Below are 15081 nucleotides of genomic sequence, written 5' to 3'. Positions count from 1 at the left end.
TCCAAAAAGAAACAATTTCCCAAATTTGCATTAATCAAAGGTATTGATTGATCCTTACACGAGGCAGGCAGTCCATAAGCGGTGATATGAGGGCATCAAAGTGGGAGTTTCTAATGTCCGTTTGGCCTAAAATTTTGCATTATTGTAATCTACATATTAGCTCACTTCACTACGAAATTAAGTCAAAACGGACGAACAATAACTACATATTCGTCATTTCCATGCGATTGCATAGTGTGCCCAAGCCTGGCCCATGACCCAAGTTGACTAATTTTAGTGACAAAGACTCGATGGATCAAGCTTGAAATGTTGGACAAAAACCAATGCACTTTAGGGCTTTGAACCAGTGGATATTGGTTAGAAACTATTGGGTAAAGATGGGCTTGGCCAGTGACCATATAAAGGGATCCAGAAAAATTGTCCAAAAATTCTTAGACTTATTATACAACGACCAATTTAGTCCTAAACCATTTACTTATGCCAATTTAGCCTTAACAATTTTGACGATTTATCAATTTAATCATAAACCTTTTAATAATTTGGCAGTGTAGTCTTTAGGCAATTTCCAACCAAACTTATTCGGAAGAATTATATTGGCAAATTACTAAAAGATTTATGAATAAATTGACAAACTATCCAAAAGTTTAGGACAAACTTAGTATGGCAAAAGGTTTATGACTAAACCGGTTGCCTTATAATAAGTTTCAGACTGAATTGATACAATTGAAATATTTAGGACTAAATTAGCTGCCGTACATTAGATTTAAGACTTTTTGGGCAACAATCTCGAGGGATTCAAGATAATATTTTTCTCTCTCTCTAAACCCATCCCTCTCATTTCCACCTCATTTCTCTAGCTCATTCTCTAGTCTTCATTTCCTTCAACTCTCTCTAGGCTTGAAAAACCATAAAAATTATGATTTGAGGAACCCAAAATCGTTAAGTAACAAGTGAAGGTTGAGGGAACTAGAGCAATCTGTGTCAGTTTTGCTAAATATTGTGAGTTGAGTGAGAGCCTAGGACCCATTACTTCACGAATTCAAGGTAAAACACTTTCGTCCCTTTATCATTTCAAGTTGTAACTTGTTTGTAACTTGTTCTCCAAAGATAAACAAGTTTCGGATTACAGTTAAAAGCCGAGGTATGGCGGCTCACATAGCCATTGCATGCATTACGAATCCACTACCTTGGTCTACCGATGGATTGACACAGTTATGGGATCTAGTACATATGATTTGACCTTTTTGGGTTATGTTAGAATTAAGTTCGTTGTTAAACTGGTCCATTTCCACCTCCCACCCCTACTAGCTTTGTCTAGCCGTTTCCCTTGATTTTTTTTGTTGAAAAACCTTGCAAATGTGTCTCAACCCATGCTTTGGCCGAGGGCCCTAGGATGTAAAGTTCATTTTTCTTCATCATTTACTCATGTCGGTGTCATATTCTATGATAGATTGAGATGTAATGTCGATTCCTATGTTGAATGCCATGTTTGTGATGTTTGAGACCTGGCGTCAACCGGCTCCAAGGATTGGTCCTTAGATGTGATGAACCTTATTTCTTTTGCCACTTACGTTGTTTAATCTCATATTTTAGTGGAATCACACATCATCATTCACCTATCACCAAGATTCCATGTTTATTTGGAATTGTTTAGTGGGCAATGAGCACATTTAGCTAACTGTCCAACACATCGAATGGGCTGGACAGTCGGTTTAGGACGACCCATTGCATTATTGCATCATTCCCGAGTCACAATCACATGCTCGCCTCATATTTATAGAATTTTCATTATGTTTATTAATTTAAATTTATCCAACACATTCTTGGTATAGTTTAGATATCTAATCATGTTATCATTATTATCATCATTTAGCTTTAGGAGACATGCACTCCTTAATTTAGCAGCCTTAATTATTAGCAGCCTCGGCAGTGCTATTCCAAGGTTCGACAATGAGAGAATGTATATTTTTTGCCCAACTAATATTGGGTTTTCTTATTGCGCCTCAATTGCTTTTGATATCATAGTTTTTTACTTGGTATGATGTTATTTTGACAGTTAATGTTCTTGTATTATACAACTTTGATCATGTGTGGTCATGTAGATGCGTGTGCTTCGGATTTTAGAAGTTGGAAAGATCGGAGGATTAAATGTTTTCAAGAAAGAGGAAAATATACCAAATTAGGCATTAGATAGACATCTAGTGTTATCGAGGCCCTAGGCTTGAGTCTCTAACTTACAAAAGTAAAACAACCTCTCACGTTTTACTTGGCCTCTAACTAATCTTTAATAGATTGGTGGCCGTTCTTAAATTAAAAATAGCATTACATAATTAACCAAGGAAATCAAGCTGCAATTGTTAGGCTTTTGGAGAACTTGGGCCAATTACTAGCACCGCCTCACAAGAGGGATTATTTGTGCTAGTTTGTTAATCCATTAACCATCTTAGGGCTTATTCATTTGGAGGGCCACTACAAGTCTCCCTCAATAGAGGCATCGAACAAGAAGCGAGAAAGGTCATGGCTCCAGTAACGTTATGCATGATATAAATCACAAGATCATAAATATTCAATCAATTCATTTCACGACAATTTTGTTGGATCAATTTGACTCAATTTAGTTCCATATATTCCATTTCCAATGACTATTAAATTTAATTCACATAAAACTTGTCACTAAAGTGCACTAGAAGTCATAAACTTGTCAAGAAAGTGCAATTAAGTCCTAAAACTTTCAAAAAGCGTAATCAAATACTAAAACTTATTAAATTAGTACAATCAAATTCTTCGTTCAGACCGTCAATTTATCCAACAAAAATGCATATGTAGCCTTTTTAAATTAATTTCTCTCTCACATATGGCCTTTTTGTTATTCCTTCTTTAAATCTTATTTAAATTAGATTAAAAATAAAAATGCTAAAAATTTATATTTAAAAAAATTCAAAAAAGGAAAAGAGTAGGGCTCGCTAGTGGGGCACTGCCACCCATTGCCAAAGGGGCCAATGGAGGTCGTCGACAATGGGCAAGGGTGGTCGGCCCCTCGCCGGCTCTAGGAGGGTGCCTAGGCCTAACAAGGTTGAGGGCACCCAGTTTTAGGCTACATGGTTCCTCCCTAAGGCTGGTGACCGTGCTTCTTGCACTTTGCCATTTTTTTTTTCAATTTTTTAAAATATAATTTTAGCCTTTTAGTTTTTAATCTAATTTAAACAAGATTTTGAAGAAGAAAATAACAAAAAAAAATCTTCGTAGGAGAAAAAAATGATTTAAAAATGTCATGTCAATTACTCATCACCGGGACCAATTTCTAGTTTTTCAACTAATTTACGACATCATAACATTGAGTCGATTACTTAGACATGCTACTTCTATTCCTTGTATCTCAAATTTACAAATCTCTTAATTAAGAATGCTGTATTTTGTGAGATCCCCTCTTGCACACATCTTACAATTTCTTCTGCAATGTGTTAACATTTGTTTCTTGAGGAGCATGATATAAAAAATTATGATCAATCTATTGTGAATAGAGCCAATTGTTTTCTAATTGATTCGCTCCTGTTCTTTATCTTCTTTGTCTTCTTTACCTCTATCCCCAGTGATGGGATCATATAAATTTTGACAAGACAATGTCTTTAATCTGAGATATCCAAATAAAATAATCTGAAGCATTTAACTTAAGCATGGTGCCAATGGTTTCCTCCATCAGTGCTAGCTCTAATATCACTTTGTTGGGGAAAGACAGCATCAATTGTTGAGGACTTAAACCTTTCCAGGATTGATACCTTCCCCCCAAACTCAATGAACTAATGTCAAATCAATCTCAACAGCAACTAGTTACAAAATTTCACCACTATCAAACCAAACAAGTAAATATGGTGCTGAAAATTAAATTCAAAGTAGAAAAACAAGACCCAAAATTTTATGAGAAATAGCCAATTCGGGAAAAGCCACAAGACCTCTCTCTTTTCTTTTTCAGCAAGAAAACACGGCAACTCTCGCTTCTCCACTGCTATGAAACGCTCAGCCCTCTTTTTCGTTTCTTTTCTGATTTTATTCTTATTAAAGACGTGCTGGACCATCACTCTACACACGATGAGTGAGATCCACGGTGCCCTTGACGTCAATGTTCTGTGCAAGTCTTCGCTTGCATACAAAAGAAGAGAAGGCTGTAGCAAAAATTGACTTAACTGACTTACGGTACGGCGACCCCAGTGGCTTCCATAATCAAAGCCTTTCATAAATTTGGTTGAATTGCGCGTAGTCTTGTGGTCAATGCATAACAAAAGTTATGATTTGACACTACTCTACATAAAAATCTTCTGAATGTCTCTTCTCAGCCATCCAATCATCAAAAAATGAATTCTTGCGGCACCATTTTGTTGGAAGATATGATTGAAGGTATGATTGAAGATTTATGTGGATTGTAATTGATAGAATTTGTGATTATTTTAGGGTTAGAAAGATTAGAAAAATATTTATTTACTTATTTATTGAGTCTCCTCTTGTGATATATACACTCTTGTATACAGATTATACAATTGAATGAGATCAATACATTTTCCTCTCCGAGTAGTTTCCCACATTTTCTTCTTCAATTACATTCGTGACATGGTATCAGAGCGATTCTGGTCCTGGCATAGCTTTTGCATCCCTTTTCCGAATTGCCTTTGTTCTTCTCTGTCTTGTTGTTGCAACAACCAATCTGCAAAACAAAACAGCCTTCGGTAGGAATTCGTTCTTGAGTCTCCGTCTTCACTTTGCCAAAGAAAATTCAATCTGCAGAGCAGAAATTTCTTTTTTAGGAGAAATCTTTCACTGTGAACAAACCACAAAACCTGACCTCACCCTCTGACGACCAGTCTACAGGAGAGGCAACCTCACAAGCCTCGCAAATCCAAGATTCTTCGGCAATAGTTACTGTATCCGAGCAACAGGTCCAAAGTCAGGCCCAACACATGCAGTGGGCACCTATTCCAGCTTAGTTTAATATGGGGTAGCCCTTTTCGAGCCATCATTACCAATGGGTACCATATCCATAGTACTATGGGCCATGCCCAAATACATCATTGCCAGGCTATCAAAGTAGCGTGGAGACTGATGGAGGCCCACCAACCAACAACGGGGCAAACCCAACCATCAACCCACAACAGACAGGCGAGTTAGGCAAATTGGGCAAGGGAACAAATCCCTACTCGGGTCTGGGATTTTTCAATGCAAGTTATGGAATCGGATCTAGCCGTCCGGGTTTGGGAGCAAATCCCTACCCGAATCCGCCGCTCGGTTTCCTCCCATACCAAATCTTCGCTGCTAGCGGCCAGCCGGAGCCCGACGACCCCCTTTACACAACAAATGCCGACAGACCATAACTGAAGGTCGTTGCTCAGCAATTAATCGGACCAGACAATTACTCGAGCTGGTCGCAGGAGTTCCAACGTGCGCTATTAACGAAAGATAATGAGGGTTTTATTGACGGAACAATTCCGGTTCCGACTGACGAGCGAATGGCACGGCTTTGGAACAAATGCAATCAACTAGTCAAAACATGGATCGGAAATTGCATCGCTCTAGAAGTCGTAGCCGAACTTCCCCGATAGAGGATTCAAAAAGAATATGGGAGAACATTAAGGAAATGTATGGAAAATTGGATCAAGTCAAATTTTTTTCCTTGACACAACAGATCTTGGAACTAAAACAGGGAAACATGATTGTTGCAGCGGTTTATAATAAACTTTCGGGTCTGTGGAATGATTTGGAAATAGCTTAAGAGAAGTTCGATTGATTGGAGCCCATTCTATAGCAGTACAAAAACATGCAGGATGGGGTGAAGGCAACGAGGTTTCTCCTCATTTTGAACAAAACTTATCTCTCATTTTGCTCACAGATCTTGACCATGGAGCCCGTGCCAAGCCTTGGCCGCATCTACCAACTTGCAATACAAGAGGAAAGCCAACAAAAGGCAGCAGACTACAGGAAACATGGCGAAGGAATGGCTCGGTGGCGAAGTTTCTTTCTCTCCTGCCATGGAAAGCCATAAGAGGGAGAGAGCATCAAGGGGTGCATCTAGGGTTTGTCGAAGAAGACCCTAGAAGATACAAGAATCTGGTGGATGGCCACGATTTTGTTGAACAATCGGACGGCCCATGATCGTTTTTTGGAGCAACTAGATTCGACGATCCACGGAGCAATGGTACCCCTAAATCCGACGGTTCACGTGGGTTGATACTCTATGGATTGGACAATTCACGCGGCCATTTTTTTACTGGATCTGAGGGCCCATATGGGGCAACGATGGCCCATGCTTTCCAGCCCTTGAACAAGCCTTCTTCAATTATGAAAAACAATAATAAAAAAGGAAATGGTAAGTTATATTGCGAATATTGTAAGCGCCAACACCATACAATTGAAAATTGTTGGAAATTGCATGGTAAACCTGGCGAAAAAGAAAAGGGAAAATTTATAACCGTCTTTCAGGTGTCAGGACAACCAGCAAACAATTCAATTACTCATAGGGAATATCAAGAGCTGATGGAAGCCTTAAAGAAATTGGATGCTTCTAGTAAAAATGGGAGCTTCATAGGTATTTCTTATTGTTTAATGAGCTCAATTTCGAAGGTTGCTTGGATAATCGATTTGGGTGCTAGTGATCACATTGTCTACAACAAAAGTTTCTTTTCCAAAATTGAGAAGTTATCTATTCATATATCGGTACAACTCTCAAATGGAAACACCACAGATGTTGCAATCACTAGAACTGTGAATCTTAGTTCTCTCATCACACTTCGAAATGTGCTTTATGTTCCTGATTTCCATTTCAACCGCATATGAGTCTCTCGAGCTTGTGAAGAAAATTCATGTCATGTCTCTTTTGACTCTGATAAATATTTCTTTCAGGCCTTTTCGACTGGCAAACTGATGGGTTTGGGTAGAATCTATCGAGGGCTTTATTTTTGGATCAACATTCCTAGCACTTTTAAATTGTCTCTTGTTGAAATCAATAAATCATTGTGTAACACTGCTACCAATGACAAGAATTTTCTTTATCATCAAAGAATGGGTCACACTGTTTCATTCCATTATCCTCAATGTCCCATCTGCCCTTTGGCAAAACAGACTAGTGCTCCTTTCCAAAACAGTAGTTACCGAGTAGATGGTATTTTTTCTTTAATTCATGTTGATATGTCAGGGGACCATACCACACTTTGCACCATGATGGATCACGATTTTTCCTCACAATCATAGATGATTTCTCACATGCCACATGTCATATCCCAAACCTCCGAGCATGTGCCCATCCCTCTTTGGTCGATAAAATTTTGCGACTTTCCAGGATGAGTTGCCAACCCTTTCATTTTAATGCACATGCGGAAGCAAATTACTAATCCCCTGACATCAATAGCTTGGGATAGAAAAACATAAAACAAATTCACAAACAAAACACACCTTTATATACACACTGAATCATGTACAAGGTCTATGACTAAAAGACTACAAAGATTGACTTTCTAAAAAGAAGTGGTCATAATTGACCTACATTTCAGATCACCTCCTCTCGGCTCCAGGTCCTCCACTCGACGATCCTGAAAATTTAAGCCCACAACAGGGTGAGATATAAATCTTAGCGAGTTCACGCTCTAAACCCCAATTAGGAGGATAATACGCCCAAAGGAGTCCTAACCACACAATCACACAATCATATGGACTTACCTTGTCTCAAGTCTACCCTGCAGGTCAGTACAATCAAATACTCGACCAAACAATTCAATTCAATTCAATTCAATTCAACCATCAATTAGTCGACTCATTCGACTCCATGTCATTGATGCCATATATGAATTTTGTTGATTCGAACACTGCTCACCTAAGCTAAAAAAGATATATTCATATATCATTGCTCCCCAAAGTTAATATCTAAAATTTGCTCACCGATGTTGCTAGATAACTTGTGCTCACCGAAGCTGCTAAAGAATTACTGCTCACCGAAGCTGATGTCTATAGTGTTCACCGAAGCTGTTAAAGTATTATTGCTCACCGAAGCTGCTAGAGATCTATAATGGTGTTAATGCTCCCCAAAGCTAAACCATGATACATTACTCCTGGCCAAGGATCTTGTGCTTTGCACATCGATTCCTCAATTAAATACCCAACTTGGCCTAATTCCACCATATTAAAGGTACCTAAAAAAAAAAATCGTGTGTGGGTATACAATCGGCCTGAGCCAAAAATTTAATACATTTACTTTAGAAAATCTCACTATTTATATAGAGTCTGAAAATATTTTTGGCGTTGTAAACCGACACCCCAGTAATTTCTAATTAATTAATGAAATTATACAAATTTGGGATAAATTCCCAAAATTACAACTTAAATACAAATTGCACAATTAAACACTCAATTGTAGAAATTAAACCGCATCATTGCAATCAGCACGAAATTCCAGTTACCGGCTATCCCGACCTAATTTCTGGAAAAATAATTAATAATTAATTAGTTTCTAAAATTATTAAATAATTCAATTTAAATTCTAAAAATACTAACCTAGGCCAAAATCACTAAATTAAATACCGATACGGGCTTAGAAAATTCTCAAACCCTTCTAGATAAATAGCACAATTTATCTAGGCCTCACTTAATCTAACCTAACCACCTAACATGCACAATTTACTAATTAAATCACTAATCTAATCTAACTAGTCACCTAAGTCCTAATTAAATTAAACTAAACACCCCTTAAACATTATTAGCCTACTAAGAAGAGTTTAGTGCATAAACTCATCGGTTTATTGCGGAAATCAGTTCACCACAACGACAATGCAACAGTGGCTGAAACTTCGATTTGCGGTGGCGTCAACGAGCTTGGACCGGGCCTAAAATCGGCCCAACAAATCTCAGCCCAAGCTGAGGTTTGTCGCTGAATTAGGCTGGGCCTGAAGCGGGCTAACTTTGCGGCTTTGAATGTGGCACCCCTCGACACGACCCCCGATCCGCTAGGGTTGCCACAGCCTACTCACCTATCACTTGTCCTAATAAGATGTCACTCCGATACCATTTCAATTGTAGCGGGTCCATAAAACCTGGGGGTTTACATCATTTAGATCGGTCCCAGTGCAGTTCATATAACGGAAGCATATTCATCATCTCCCTAACCCGTACACAAACTAAATAATACGATGCAATACACACCAACTACACTTCTCATATATATATAAAAGCTAATGCCGAACCACTTTTATTTACATACTAAGATGGATTTCACAAGTCGGTACAACAAAAGGGCCAAGACTTTAAGTAAGCTCAACTAAACCCAAAAAGAACCCGACTATACATCAGACATGTACATCTATCCATCAGCTAGTGTCAGCCATCCCAAAAAGTGTCAACCTCCATTAGTCACACGCTCCTATCACACGTATCCCGGTGCATCGGCCAGGGGCGGCGGCAACATCCCCATCATCCTCCCATCTTGACGAACATGGACAAAAATAGAAACTCCTGTACTACGGGGCCATTAGGTAAGCCCACATCATACATGACCAAAATACGGACGCGGATAAACACCAAACCATGAACACCCATGCAGGGGTGCTCCGAGCACTCGACCTCAACATCATAAGGTAATCCATAAAATGTGCCACACATGACAGGTGATAGAGGCGTCTCTCAATCTGAAATGTGAGTCCCCAAAAGAGGTGAGTACAACCACTCAGCAGTAAAGATCCATCAAACTACACAATACAACAAGCAAGACAATCAAGATATCACGAGTAAAGCACATATCATCCATGCTATCGAGCATACATCACCATGCGGTCGTGCATATATCACTATGTAGTCATGCATATGCACATACATACGCATGATTCATGTCATCCATACAATCATGTATACATCCCCAATGAGATCCATTCAAGCCTTCATGATCGCATTCTCAATGTCAAATAGCATCAATTTACTTTCATAAGCAGATCATGTATCATGCCACATGCATACACCCATGCACATGATTCAATTTCAATTTTCATCTTTCACAAGGATCTCATCATTTTCCTTCCACGGACCAATGTTTGCATCCCTCATTTATTGCTCACACCCAACTTGACACTCTCGAGGCATCGTCGGCTCACACCTCTGACGGTATCATTATTATCACAATATATAACCACATCTCTCTCTCTCTCTCTCTCTCTCGGTCGAAAACCCCCTTCATCAATCCGCCCCTCCTCTTTTCTTTCCCCTTCATCATTAGCAATCATTTGATTTTGCATGGCATCTTACACTTGGCTACAATGGACTAACACTTGGCAAGCTTCTCTTGCCACTTGGGGATTTGCATGCAGGTTGATGGGCCATCCTTAGGTAGGGCCTCTCCCCTTTCGGTCGATGGCAGCCCCCTCCCTTTGGGCTTCGCGGGCCAGGCCTTAGTGGCCGAATGGTGGGGCTGGTCTTTGGGCTTAAAATTTCGGGCCACTCCTTCTTTTAATGATCTATTCTAAATCCCCACTTATATAAATACCTAATTGAAATTTCTAGGGCCATAAAACTTGCAACATAAATCAATAAATTCCAACTTATAAAACGCATGGCCAAGAATAGAATTTTCCTATCAATTTATTATCCATTAAAAGCTCGGCCTTAATCTTATTGTAAATCATGGGTCTAATGGTTACAATATACTATGATGGTGCTTCCATCACCTATTCATGGTTCATAGCACATCTGGAGGTTGTCATGATATTCTAGGATGCCACAATTCTCTCCTCCTTAGAGAATTTCGTCCTCGAAATTACACATTTCCTATGTCTCTTGAAACAAGTGAGGGTACCTTTCCCTCGTCTCATTTTCACTCTCCCATGTGGCTTCCTCCACATCATGATATCGCCATAATATCTTAACCAATGGAATTTTCTTGGTCCTAAGAATTTGCTCATTTCGATCCAATACTTGCACGGGCTCTTCAATGTACCTCACTTTCTCATCCACTTTGATAGCTTCATGATCGAGTATGTGACCAGGATCCGACTGATACTTTCTCAGCATCGATACATGGAGTACATCATGCAAATTTTCTAATTTAGAAGGCAGCACCAAATGATAAGCTACATCTCCTATTCTTTCAAGTATCTAAAAAGATCCAACAAATCTAGGGCTTAACTTACCCTTCATTCCAAATCGAGATATTCCTTTCATAAGGGATACTTTAAGTAACACATGATCTCCCACATCAAATTCTAAAGGTCTCCTACGCTTATCTATGTAGTCTTTCTGCCTACTCTGGGCTGTCCTAAGTCTTCTCCTTATTATCTCCACAGCCTCAGTAGTAATTTGTACTAATTCAGGTCCTGTCAATTTCCTTTCACCTACTTCATTCCAACAAATAGGGGTCCTGCACCTTCTTCCATATAATGCTTCAAACGGAGCCATAACTATACTTTTATGAAAACTATTGTTATAGGAGAACTCTATCAAGTGCAATTTTTCATCTCAACTTCCCTTAAAATCAATAATACATACTCACAGCATATCTTCCAAAGTTTGGATCACTCTTTTCGTTTGTCCATCTGTTTGAGGATGAAAAGCAGTACTAAATTGAAGCTTCATCCCTAAAACATTCTGGAGACTTTGCCAAAAATTTGAAGTAAACCTAGAGTCTCGATCCGATGTGATCGTTACAGGAATACCATGTAACCGTACCACTTGGCTTACATATATCTCAGCAAGTTTATCCATCGAATAGTCTACGCGGACCGCTAGGAAATGAGCAAACTTAGTCAAACGATCTACTATTATCCAAATAGAGTTGTGACCACTTGATGTCCTTGGTAGTCCTTACACAAAGTCTATCGTCACATGCTCCCATTTCCATTATGGTACGTCCAATGGTCTTAATAGTCCTGCGGGTTTGCAATCTTCCGTTTTCACTTTCTGGCATGTTAAACACTGAGAAACATGCTTAGCTATATCCTTCTTCATGCCATTCCACCAAAATTGCTAGCGTAAATTTCTATACATTTTTGTACTCCCCGGATGAATACTATAATTACTCTTATGCGCTTATGATAGGATCTCCCTTCTTACTTCTTCATTATCAGGAACACAGAGCCGTCCTTGGCATCTTACTACTCCGTCTTCCGAAACTTGAAACTCTGGTCTTTTTTCTAAAGACACAGCATCTCATATTTTCAAAATCTCCAGGTCAGACTTTTGTAAAATCTTAACTTTCTGAATAACTTTGGGCTCAATCCTTAATGCAGTGACCATACCAGTAAGGTGGTCCATTTCCAACTTAAAATCTGAATCCACAATTGACTTTAACAGATTCCACTCTGTTATTCTTAGACTAGTCATGTCCATAGCCGACTTTCGACTAAGGGCATCTACCACCTTATTTGCCTTTCCTAGATGGTATCGTATCTCACAGTCATAATCTTTTAATAATTTCATTCATCTTCTTTGTCTCATGTTCAACTCTTTTTGCGAAAACAAATACTTCAAGCTCTTATGATCCGTATAGATTTCAAACTTCTCTCCATACAGATAATGTCTCCATATTTTCAAAGCAAATACTATAGCTGCCAATTCTAAATCATGGGCTGGGTAATTTAACTCATGAGGTTTCAACTACCTCGATGCATAGGCTATGACCTTGCCATGCTGCATCAAAATACATCCCAGTCCTTTATGAGAAGCATCACTATACACCGTGAATCCATCAGGTCTAGATGGTATAGTTAGAATTAGGGCTGTAGTCAACTTTCTTTTAAATTCCTGAAAACTTCTTTCACATTCTCCGCTCCATTCAAATCTTACATTCTTTCGGGTCAATTTCATTAAAGGGCCTGCCAGGTGTGAAAATCCTTCTATAAACCTCCTATAATAGCTAGCCAACCCTAAGAAACTCCGTATCTTAGTCGGCGTTGTTGGTCTCGGCCAATTTACTACCATCTCAACTTTTGCAGGGTCTACTGCAATTCCATTCCTTGACACCACGTGCCCTAAAAATATTATCTAATCTAGCCAGAATTCACACTTACTGAATTTGGCGTATAACTCATGATCTCTTAATGTTTGTAATGCTATCCTCAAGTGTTGTTCATGCTCTTCAGGTCCTTTAGAATATATCAGGATATCATCGATGAAGACAATTACAAACTGATCCAGATAAGGCTCAAATATCCTATTCATTAAATCCATGAATGCGGCTGGTGCATTCGTTGATCCAAAAGGCATAACTAGAAACTCATAATGTCCATAACAAGTCCTAAATACAGTCTTAGGAATGTCCTCTTTCTTTATCCTTAACTGATGGTATCCTGACCTTAAGTCAATTTTAGAAAAAAACTGAACTTCCTTGCAATTGATCAAATAAGTCATCAATTCTAGGCAAAGGATACGTATTCTTTATAGTCACTTGGTTCAGCTGTCTATAGTCAATACATAGACGCATCAACCCGTCCTTCTTTTTCATAAATAGAATTGGTGTGCCCCAAGGTGAAGCACTTGGCCTAATAAATCCCTTATCAAGCAACTCTTGTAGTTGCACCTTCAACTCCTTCAACTCCACCAAGGCCATTCTATACGGGGCTTTCGATATTGGTCCTGTTCTAGGCATTAGTTCAATCTCAAACTCAATCTCTCGTTCTGGTGGTAATCCAAGCAACTCCTCAGGGAACACATCCTGAAATTCCCTGACTATTTGAATCTCATCAATTTTAGCATTTTCCTTAGCAAGATCTCTTACCACTGCTAGGTATCCTTGACATCCTTCGTCAAGTAGTTCACGAGCTTCTACCATTGAGATAATGGCTATAGAGGGGTTTGTCTGACCTCCAAAAGATTCGAAACTAGACTGATCAGGTAACATGAACTGGATCACTTTCCTATAGCAGTCCACCTTAGCCCTATACTTATGGAGCCAGTCCATTCTTATGATAACATCAAAGTCATACATAGCCATCACAACTAGGTCTATTTCCATATCCCGTCCTTCTATAGTTATCTTACATTTTGCACACATCATCGTAGATAACACCATATTCTTTAAAGGCGTGGAAACACAAAGAGGCGTCTCAAGAGGTGTAGTTTCTATTTCACTCAATTGCCTATATCATTCAGATATAAATGAATGCATAGCACCCGTGTCAAACAATGCATATACCTTCTTGCCATTTATGAAAATCGTACCTGCTATAACATTTTTGGAAGCTTCCGCTTCCTCTTGGGTGACCGCATACACCCTTCCTTGTGCTGGTGGCCTCTGAGGATTCCTTGGTAGGTTTGGTCTAACAGCACTTTGTTGTACCTATCGCACCGAGCCAACACTCAGCTACAACCTCTCTTGTGGATAGTCTCTCTTGAGGTGACCTACTCGTCCACAGCCATGGCATTTCAGCCATCCATTGCAAGGTCTTGGGCCATGATGCCCATCACACCTTCGACAAACATCAGGCTGATAGGGTCCTTTCCCTAAATTCAGGCCATCCCTAGCTCTTCCAAAATTTTCAAAATTACACTTTTTCTTAACATCCCAAGTCTAACCTTGACCAGGATAGGGCCTCTTACCCCTTCTAATATCACTAAAGGTCAATTGCCTCTTAGACTCTGATCGCTCTCTCACCAGTTCTTGTTCCACCAACTGTGCCCTTTCATAAATCTCATTATAATCTCTTATATCCAGAGGCACCAGTTGTTTCCTAATATCAGTCATCAACCCTTTCAGGAATCTCTTAGCTTTTTCCTCACGATCCTCAATCAACCTGGGAGCATACCTAGACAATTCAGAAAATTTTGCCTCATACCGATTGTCGGCTCCATTTGTTCCAACCGAACAAATTCGGTGATCTTCTTATCCTTGGCACAATCAAAGAAATGCTTCCTATTGAAAAAATCTCTAACAAATTCATCCCAATTTATATCAGTACTTGGTGGAAAGATCGTATCTCTTAAAGCTCTCCACCAAAACTTTGCATTTTCCTCCAACTGGTACTCTGCCAAAACTATCTTCTCAGCATCACTGCAGTCCAACAACCGGAAAATCTGTTCTATCCCATCAATCCAATGTTTCGCCTCCTCAAGACTTCCCATTCCACTAAA

At 39.2% G+C, this 15081-nt stretch overlaps 1 protein-coding gene across 1 annotated transcript in view; it reads right to left on the bottom strand.

The window, feature by feature from the left end:
- The window catches only part of LOC104446922 (cysteine protease XCP1-like), a 25074-nt gene extending 11108 nt beyond the window's left edge, over window positions 1-13966 (bottom strand). The window contains exon 1 of the mRNA XM_039313724.1: window positions 13532-13966. Within this exon, the coding sequence (XP_039169658.1) occupies window positions 13532-13966 (435 nt within the window). The remainder of the gene's footprint in view (window positions 1-13531) is intronic.
- Window positions 13967-15081: the final 1115 nt, after the last annotated feature.

Source organism: Eucalyptus grandis, chromosome 5, assembly GCF_016545825.1.
Source record: "Eucalyptus grandis isolate ANBG69807.140 chromosome 5, ASM1654582v1, whole genome shotgun sequence".
Classification (NCBI taxonomy): domain Eukaryota; kingdom Viridiplantae; phylum Streptophyta; class Magnoliopsida; order Myrtales; family Myrtaceae; genus Eucalyptus; species Eucalyptus grandis.
The sequence above is the reverse complement of the archived record's forward strand: the minus strand, read 5'-3'. Positions and strand labels throughout refer to the sequence as shown.